General features: G+C 37.3%; 1 protein-coding gene across 1 annotated transcript; it reads right to left on the bottom strand.

Annotated features, from left to right (window-relative positions):
- Nucleotides 1-7,829: 7,829 nt before the first annotated feature.
- Nucleotides 7,830-9,434, bottom strand: LOC110870166. The gene is made up of 2 exons (XM_022119369.2): nucleotides 9,069-9,434; nucleotides 7,830-8,999 (listed from the first exon to the last, which is right to left on the bottom strand). The coding sequence occupies exons 1-2, from the start codon at nucleotides 9,316-9,318 to the stop codon at nucleotides 8,008-8,010; spliced, it is 1,242 nt and encodes a 413-aa protein (XP_021975061.1). The 5' UTR covers nucleotides 9,319-9,434; the 3' UTR covers nucleotides 7,830-8,007.
- Between the last annotated feature and the right edge of the window lie 302 nt (nucleotides 9,435-9,736).

Here is a 9,736-nt window from a genome sequence, read left to right as displayed (position 1 = left end):
TGGAAAGGCGGAAGGCTGGAACGGAAACCGAGGAGTCGGGAGCTGAAACGAAGCGAAAATGCAGTTCTAGAGCTTCCAGGCGGGCCGCGTAAGCTTACAAGCATCCATGCGCGCCCCGCGTTAACTTAAAAAGAAAAGTTCAGAATCATTTAAGTTCAGGCGGCCCGCATCAACTTAGGCCATACCTTTACGCGGGCCGCGAGAGTTATTAAAAGGGATTCCGGTTTTGAGCTTGTGAAGCGGGCCGCGTAGACTTACCAGAATATGTCACGCGGGCCGCGTGAAGACCCTATGTCGGCAACAGAAGGTTCCTTGCATGGAAATTTAGGGTTTTGAAGCTTATAAGATTGAAAAAGGTTAACAGCCGAGGGGGAGACGAATTTTGGAGTTCTTAGGTGACTTTTGGAGGCTGTTGAAGGCTACGGTATTGCTTGGAATCATCGGGTAACATCTTGGAGCGCTCGGGAGTAGAGATTACGGGTTTAAACCTCCTGTTTCTTTGTTTTCGTTCGTTTATATTTTGTTGCATGATGAATTCAGAATTTAGTATGATTTTGTTGATGTTCTTGATTATGTTTTCCGGCTAAAAACCGTAAACTACCTAGGTTAATGACTATGGCATAATAAAGTTTGGATTTTTATTTGATTTTTGTCGTGGTTATGGATCTTTCTTGTATTGTAAACGCTATGGGAATTTAACTTGGTGCGTATGTGTGCTTGTGATTATCTTATTATTGGTATTTGTTGCATATAATCCTTGGTGACGGTCTTTATCACAAAATAGGGTTATATTAGGGTTCTTGATTTAGGTGAGTGTCTATATCACGTAATAGGTCATTAATCCTTTAGGGTGAAAACGCGTAAGTAACCTTAGAAACAATATTCGGTAATTTAATAAAATCAAGTGTGCTGCTAAACTCGTCGCTGTGAGGCTCGAGGGTATTAATAGGTCTCGGTTTGGTTATAAGTCCTTAACATTCCATTGTCTATTAAACCAAGATTAAAACCCGTAGTTGCTTTAGACGTTCGCGCGGCAAGGTAGAGCGTCTTACATAGGCACTTTCAAGAAACTAGAGGACTGAAAGGAAAATCTAGAAACCCGGTGGGCATAACATCCTAGGTAGTGCCACAAGAATCGCCTCGAGAGTGTTTGAGGGGCTTAGTGGTGTCTTAATAGGTTTAGCATTTAAAGATCCCGGTTCCACACCACAAAATTATCGAATAGAAATCCATTCTGAGTTTAGCTTGCGTCTAGCCTAGGTAGTCTTCATCACCACTGGTCAAAACCTTCGTTCGAGTTCGTGTCTAGTCTTCTAGCATTATTTTATTATTTTATTTAGGATATTTGGAAACCCCCCCCCCCAATTAATAAACAATTTAGTATGTCGTGTCAGTCTTAGTCTAGATAGAGTCGTAGCGTAATCAGTAGAGTCTCGTGGGTTCGATACTCGGACTTGCTTTAGCTTTACTACATTGATCGGTTCACTTGCCGGTTGTGTGGTTTAGGGTTTAGATCGAGTCTTAGTTTTATAAATTTAAAGCTTAGAGAGTCTAGAATTAGGGTAATTTTAGTTGTTTTAATTAACCCATTTTCAGCACATCATATACTTTTACGCATTCAGTTCGTTTAAAACTGATCGTTTGTTTGATTGTTTGTTTGCAGGTGATCCGAGGTGATTAGTGAAGCATCGGATACTTGCCTGAGCGAATTCCTACTCGATCCACTGTTGCCTAATCTTTGCTACTCAATCGGATAGTCATTTGTTTGTGTGAAATTTTGTATTGTTTGAAAATTTGTTGTTGTGAATTTTTTTTCATTACCAAAGCATGAGTTCTGAGATCTATATTGCAATGAACAAATTTGATAGTTTTACGGGTATCAAGGGAGAATCAACTGAAGAGTTGATCGAAAGGTATGTCAAGTTATATTTAGAGATGGAGCGTTTGAACATTAGGAAAATGGATGAGACGTGGGTTGACAAGTTGGCAAATGCTGTACCGCGTGATGAGTGGGGTACATATTTGTCGGCTTGGAAAAATAGCTTGGGATATTTTGGATTCAATTTGAGCACGTTCGTCGAGAAGATTCAAGCTCAAGAACTTGAGTTCCAAAAGATTAGAAAATTGAAGCCTGATTCAGGAGAAAAGAATCAGAAATCAGCAACTGTTGAAGTAAAAGTCAAATCTGAAGAAAATGTTCAAGTGGTAGAGAAGCAAGTTGACGAAATTTCAGCTATTAAGGTTGAGAAGAAGGCTGAAGCTGTAAAGATGATCGAGAAGTGCTTAAATTGTGAAAATCTTAAATCTGAAAACGCCAAACTCTTGAGAGATTTAGAGAGTTTGACATTAGAAAACAAAAAATTTAAAAATTCAGAAAATGATTTGAGAATTCAAATAAAAAATTTAGAAAATGAAAAAGTAAAAATTGAAAAAGATTTTCAAAGTCAAATAAAGATTTTAGAAGATGAGAAAGATATTTTTGGTAAAAATAATCTTGAAAAACAAATTGCAATAAATTCTAAAATCATTCAGCTTGAAAAAGAAGCTGAAAGTGATCGGAATAAAATTGCTGATTTAGAAAATAAGTTGAAAGGTTTTGTGACTTCTGCACCATATGTGTGTCCAGAACCGATGAATTCTGTTCTAATAAGTGACAATGTCACAAACTTTGACAATGTCAAAGTTGAGAATTGTGATGAAGGAGCTGATGATGAAAATGAGAAAAATGAGAAAAGAAAAATATTTTTAGAATTAAAAGAAAAATTCAAAAATACTGTTTTGCAATCTACTGAAATAGGTGAATGCTCAAAGCAAAAACCTGTTAAGAAGATTGTAGAACAGAAACAAAAAAATAAAAATGCAAAAAAATTTCAAAATGAAAATAAAAGCTCATCAGTTCAGTCATCCAATCATTATGCAAAATCACAAAAATCTAAAAACAAAAACTCACAAAAAGTTGGTAATGTGTGGTGCAGGTCGGACCACAGTGCTCAAAAGTCAAATCCAGCAATCAACAGGAAAAAGGATTATCACCAAGCCAAACAATGCTTTGATTTGAGCATTTGGACTGACAATGGTGATTGGTACGATAACCGGGTGTGTTACCGGTGCGGTTATCAAGGACACATTACTGTTAACTGCCAGAGTTGGAATTTTGAGACGAGAAGATGCTTTAACTGTAACATCATAGGTCACATTGCTAGAGATTGCTCAATGAGATCAATGAGAAGATCGAGAGCTGAATCTCAGAAGCAGATGAAAAAGAAACCAGTCAATGTCAAGCCCAAAGAACAGAAGGTTCAAGAACCTAAAGTTCTAGAAAAGAAAGTGAAGCTTTCTCAGGGGCAGAAAGACAGACTGAGGAAAAAGAGGAAGAAGGCGAGAGAGTATCTCGAGAAAATTTTGTCCTCGGGTTCATCTGTTGGTAAAAATAAGAGTTCTGATGAATCACTTTCCTCGACTGCAAAGTCAAGCAAGATGAATTCATAAGATACAAATCTGAGGACAGAAGAGAGAAAGAAGAAGAAGAAAGTTACTGGCGATGAATCTGTTTCTTTGGAAACAAAGGAGCCACATGTCGGCGATGAATCTGACTCATCAAAGTCAGACAAGCCACATTCAGGCAATGAATCTGGTGTGGTAAAGCCAGAAGAGCCATGTGTTGAGGCAAAAGTTGAGAATTCTGATTTAACAATGGATGATGCAAACTTTCCACCATTGTTTAACAAGAATTCGAAATCACCCAAGGATCGTTAGGCTTGGGTGAATCTGTTTAAATAGAAAACTGACTTGCCGGAGTTCCCAGGTTGGTAAGCGTGGAACATGAATCAGCACATTTCTTAAAACAAGATGATGACTAAAACCCCGTGTTTGTGAAACGGCACACAAAACTAATTTTCCGGAAAAACCATTTTGATTAAAACAAACTTAAGTGTTTTGAGATCATAATGGGAAAATAGTTTGTTGTTAGGGGGAGTTCTGATTGTTTACGCTATGTAGATGGAGAATTGAAGTGATTCTCATCAAGTTGTCAAGTTTGTACAGTTTGTTTCAAATTTTCCTAGAAAATCAAAATTGTAACATATTTTGATTTTAGGGGGAGAAAAATTTTTAAAAAATTAGAAAATTTGAAAATGTCAAAAACATCGAAAAAAATTAAAAAATGAGTTTTGTTGATGACAAAAGGAAATGATAGTAAATCAGTGGACTATCACAGCATGCTAAAGAAATGAAATGTAAAATGTGATAAACGGTCTCACTAAAGATGTGACGATAGGCTCAGCTAGACTTGTAGATTTGCGATAACGATACAAACTTAAATGAAAAAGCCTAGTTCTAGTGGGAAACATGATTGAAAGCATAGTACTTAGTTTTGTCCTTCTTGATTGTGTACCTACTCAGTAATCGCTGAATGCCAAAAAGCATAAAACTGGTTAAGTTTGTGAACTTTCACTACTTTGCTGAAAAATCGCTGTGATTGTGCATTTTATTTTGCAAAGATTTAAACTTGTTTTATTTCTTTATTTTGTTTAAGCATTGGACATCCTCTGCGTATACGTGAGTATCGACCTGGATGTTATTGCCTAAACGTTCTGCTTTATTTTCTTTGGCGTTTCGTTTAAGCTTTGGATCACCTCTGCGTATACGGAAGTATCGACCTGGTGGTTAAAGCCTAAACAATTTCAACTTGTTTTTATTTCTTATTTTGTTTAAACATTGGACTTTCTCTGCGTATACGGAACTATCGACCTGATTGTTAATGTTTAAACATTTTGCGTTATTTTTGCACAAATCACAGTTGATCTGTTGATGCACTACATCTGTCGACTTCGTCTTGTATCGAGTCTTACCTTGCATTGTATAGATTAGGGCATGTTTTACGAGAAAATAGGAAGTATATGTGTATAGGAAGCAGGTTTCGCTCATAGGGCATTTAGGAAGGGTTTTCGCTTATATGAACATGTTGGTTTCGCTTATTTGTACACATGAGGTTTCGCTCATGTGAACATGTCACTTGGAGCGAAACCATCAGGCCTATATATAGGCATCTATGAGCAAAACCACATAGTGGTTGCCTTGTATTCCATGCCGAAGTGCTGCCGGTGTGAAGAACTACATGTAATCGAGTGTTAATCAATACAATTAATAGTTTTAGTGAAGAATCAGCTATTTCTACCTCCGTTTCTTGTTATTCCGCACCAGAAACGAAGTTGAACACCTCTGAACGACTCATTCGGGTCAGAACACAATCCTACAAGTGGTATCAGAGCTCAGGAGGAGGAGTTCTGCAGAGATTAGCTGGATTTCATCATCATTTCTTGCTTCTACACCTTTATTCAATTCAGAAAGTTTTTTCTGGTCAAAATTGGATCAAAATTTCACAGACTGAGCGTAATTGAACATAGACAAATCCTGGAAAGTTTGACACTGAAATACGGACTAAAAATGTATCAAATTAAACTCCGAATAGGTTTCGCTCATATAGACATCTTCTGATTTCGCTTATTTGTCATAAGGGTTTCGCTTTTGTGACACATAATCTGTAGGGTTTCGCTCCAAACTACCTGATAATTTCGTGTCACACCCCAACCGATGGCGGAAACATCGGGATGAGACGAAGTGTGTATAGATTGCAAGAGACGTCATAACACTATGTGACAATATTTAATTTAATTCAAGTTTCACTTCAATACTAAATGTCATACAAGGTTCAAAAAGAAATAACAACATTGGTTCATAACATAACATAACAATAAAAGATAGATTAATCTAGGTGTGTATCTAATCCACCCTAAATCTTGTTTCGTCTTGAATATCATCTCAATAATTAACCTGCAACATGTATTAAAATAGAGTTCAATGCAAAAGCAAAGGCGAGTATACAAGTTTGGTTACATAGCATAATAGAATAAAACTCATATCCAACATGTTACTAAGTGAATAAATTTACTAGCAATGCAATTTTGGCGTACTATATGATCAAACCCAAGAATACAACGCATACAATAGCCTAATCCCAATAGTTTAGCGGGGTGGTAATGTTTAACTTAACAATACCCAATAGAATAGCGGGCGGGGCGTTAATCCTATAGCGCTATAATTGTTAAGGAGGGCTAGCAAAGATAATGAGCATATAACGTTCCAAATCGTTCATAGAGCATACAAGCATAGCAAATATTCACAATAGTTTCATGTCACGTTCATAGATAGAGTATGTTTTGTTTAAGCATAAAAGTTGTTTTGAATAGGTATACATGTTGCATCACAAAGTGTAAAGGGGAAAAAGGGATCGAGTATACTCACATTGGTTGCGTATGAGATTTACTTGAATTATCGCGCGAGTAAAGATTGAGAATCCAAGAGTACGAATGAGAGCGATTATCCTAATTATTTAAAATAACACATAATGAACTCGTTATTATTTATGGATTAAATAAGTAATCCTAATGTTTACGATTTGCGTATAGTTATTTTTATAATTTAACTCGTTCAAAACATGTTATCATAATATTTGTAATCATGTTTTAAAACTTAATAATATAACTAAAAGTTATCTCTGTTGTAAAAAAAAAAAACGTATAGGTCTAACTGTTGATAGTTCCCAACAAAATTAAATTTATTTGGATCAAAATTGTGGTATTACTATCATATAATTATTATGGGCTACAATGCTGATGGAATCAAGAATTTAGAACTAGGGGGTCAAAATAAAAAGATTAAATTTACCATGATATACTACAATATTATTTTTTATCAAACAATTTAGTACACAAACTTTACTTGTTTGTAGTGGAAAAAAAAAAAACTAATATGGATTTTATCCCAAATTACGTTACGTAAAGTAATAAAAAAAAACCGGTTAAAATAAGTATTGTTATTATTAATATTAGTTAAGCTCAAATGAACTGATAAAATTAAAATTTAAAAAAAAAAAATATCAATCCAGACTCACAGTACTTGAAAGGTAAAAACTATGACTAAACATATTATATTTTTTTTGAGCTTCTACTAGAAAATCCATTTGACCCTTATTTACGGAAGTACCCTGCCTTCTTCATTTTAAAACAAAACAATTCAACAGTACCAACGTTTGTTTCTTTGGTTAGAATATTTTCTCAACAGTTAACATAAAAGTGGTATGAGAATACAATCGGAGAAAGAAGAGTTTATACCGAAACGTTGGACGTGAATCCTTGTCGCGTCTCGGGTGTCTCCGGCCGTGTCGGGTTCTCCGGTGACGTCTATTTTCTCCGGCGAAGCTTCTCCGGTTGTGCCGATGATATGCGAACGAGGGAGTGAGAGATATGAGAAAGGTGTTGCGAGATGTGTGGGTGTCGGAATGATTCCACTGTTATGTTACGTTTTATAATGTTCATGGTAAAAATGGAAGGAAGACAGCTAGAAGAAGGCTGTGTTTGGTTGGTTTCGATGTCCTGCGAAGTGCTTGGAGCTCTGGTGACGTTTTCGAACTCCGGTGAATGTGTGGGTGATACGAAAGGGGTTGTGGTGAGGGTGGTTGTCGAGATAGTTGTGGAGGTGTGAGGGAGTAGAACAATGACAAGGTTCATGATTTGTTGAAATAATGGAAACGCGTAAGCGGTGTCGAATTCCAATAAATCGAGAAGGATGAAACAAAAGAGAAGATGTAAGACTGAGTGTATTGGGGCAACCTTTTGAGTGGGCGTCTTGCGACACGTGGCGCCACGTCACATAAGAGGATTTTGACCAAAAAAAGGGGAGTGGGGCAACCTTGCTGGGTGGGGCGTCTTGCGACACGTGGATTGATTTATTTTGTCTTTTTTTATGTAAAAGATATAAAAAAAGTCCTATTTTTTATAAAAGTCTTTTTTTTACTTCCACCAAAATAAAAAAATACATCAACTAAAAAAAATTTACTTCAACCAAAATAAAAAAATACATCAACTAAAAAAAAAAATTACTTCAACCAAAATAAAAAAATACATCAACTAAAAAAAAAATTACTTCAACCAAAATAAAAAAATTACTTCAACAAAGGTTATATTTTTCTCGAATTTCTTGCTTCATTTGCTCGGCTAAAGCGAGCTCGGCTCCAGTAAGGTTTGTCGTATCGGTTGTTAATATTTGCAAATCAAGTGCTTTTTGACGACTTTCTTTCAGCTTTAGATTTCGGTCCCCGTGTTCTTTTTTTAAGTTGATCCATTGTTGGCTCGTTTGCAACAAGCCGTCTAACTTATTGGTCACTTTTTCGAACGTTTCGGTGTAGTCGATTCGTACACCGCTAGAAGACGGTTGGGCGGCTTTTTTGGCCCTATCTCGGCCAACCGGCCGTCGTGGTGGTTGAAACGCTTCGGCCTCTTCATGTGGCTCTTCGTTGTCTTCCTCAATGTCGTTGAGATTTATTTGACACCGAGCGTCCGACCCGGTACTTTGATGGTCGTTTGAGGATGAGGTTTTTGACCGCTTAGCCGACGGTTGGCCACGAGTTTTAAATGGATCGAAGGCGATGACTGTGTGAAATTTCGAACTCCTTCTTAAAAATTGCCAAATAGCAAGATAAGGAAACGCCTTCTTGTGTTCGACTCGGAATTCATTTTGGGCGTTTGCTTGGAGCATCGCATCGTCGGAACCACTTTGGCGCACACGCGAGTTACTTAGGCGAGTGTATATTTGGTTGAAACTTTGAATCAAAGGACGCATTTTACGCCACTTCGCGCCGATACCATCGGCATCACGGTATCCATCTTCTTGATCTTCCAACTTGAGGAAAACGTTGTAAATACGAGACCAATATGTTTTTTCCTTTTGATAGTTACTACATCTCGGGTCTTCGGTTATTTCTAGCCAAGCCTTGGACAAGCTCATTTCCTCGTTGGAAGTCCATGGTATCGGTTTGGTTTTCAAGCGTTCTTCACCCGGTGTTTTCCTCTTGTGTGAACGTTTCTTTTTTTGAGGTTCAACATCATTTTGACCGACATCGAACTGGGTCTCCGGAACTTCTTCGTCATCTAAATCAACCACTAGATGGAATACAAACAAAGTTAAAAAAAAACATATTCTTTACAAAAAAATATCTAAAAAATTTATACCATTTTGTTGTCTCGATCCTCCAACGTTTTGAAAACCACCGGGTTGTTGTGTGTTCCAAGTGGTGAACCCCATATGTTGCGGTATGGGCGTATTGTTGTAGTATACTTGCGGTGTAGGGCTAGCAACGTGCATATTATTGAAATAGGCGTAAAAAGCGGGGTTATTTAAAACGTTTGGGTCCGCCATATCGGGTTGTGGATTGGAAGATTGTGTATTTTGGTTGAAAGGAGGGATGTTGTGGGGATACATTTTGATGAGTTGATAGAAGATTGGTATAATTTTGATGATTTGAGAGAAGATTGTGGTAAAAATGTGTTTGATATGAGGTATTATTTATAAAGGTTGGATTTAAAAAAAAAAAAAAAGCTTCGCCAAACTATCCGTTGGCAACGGATACATTGTGGGAAAATGTGAGAGTTGGGCGACGTGGTTGAGTCGGGCAAGAGGGGGTCGCCACCCAAATCGCCCCTGGGGGCGGTGTTCCAGGCGATACCAGACGATCTGGGGGTGGGAGTCGCCCCACTCCCCTCAGCCTAAGGTTGTACGCGTGTGGTTTGGGCGGCAATTTGTTTTAATAAGGGGAGGCCAGCTGTTTGTGTAATAAAGAGATGAATGCCACTACATTGGGAACTTATAATTTAGATTGAATCAAGAAAATTAACACAGC

The sequence above is a fragment of the Helianthus annuus genome, chromosome 8 (genome assembly GCF_002127325.2).
Source record: "Helianthus annuus cultivar XRQ/B chromosome 8, HanXRQr2.0-SUNRISE, whole genome shotgun sequence".
Lineage (NCBI taxonomy): Eukaryota > Viridiplantae > Streptophyta > Magnoliopsida > Asterales > Asteraceae > Helianthus > Helianthus annuus.
This window is presented reverse-complemented; position numbering and strand designations above follow the sequence as displayed.

Coding starts and splice junctions, on each gene's coding strand:
- LOC110870166 (XM_022119369.2), bottom strand. CDS start 9,318: ATGTATCCCCACAACATCCCTCCTTTCAACCAAAATACACAATCTTCC. Junction 9,000..9,068: donor AGGATCGAGACAACAAAATG/GTATAAATTTTT, acceptor TATTCCATCTAG/TGGTTGATTTAGATGACGAA.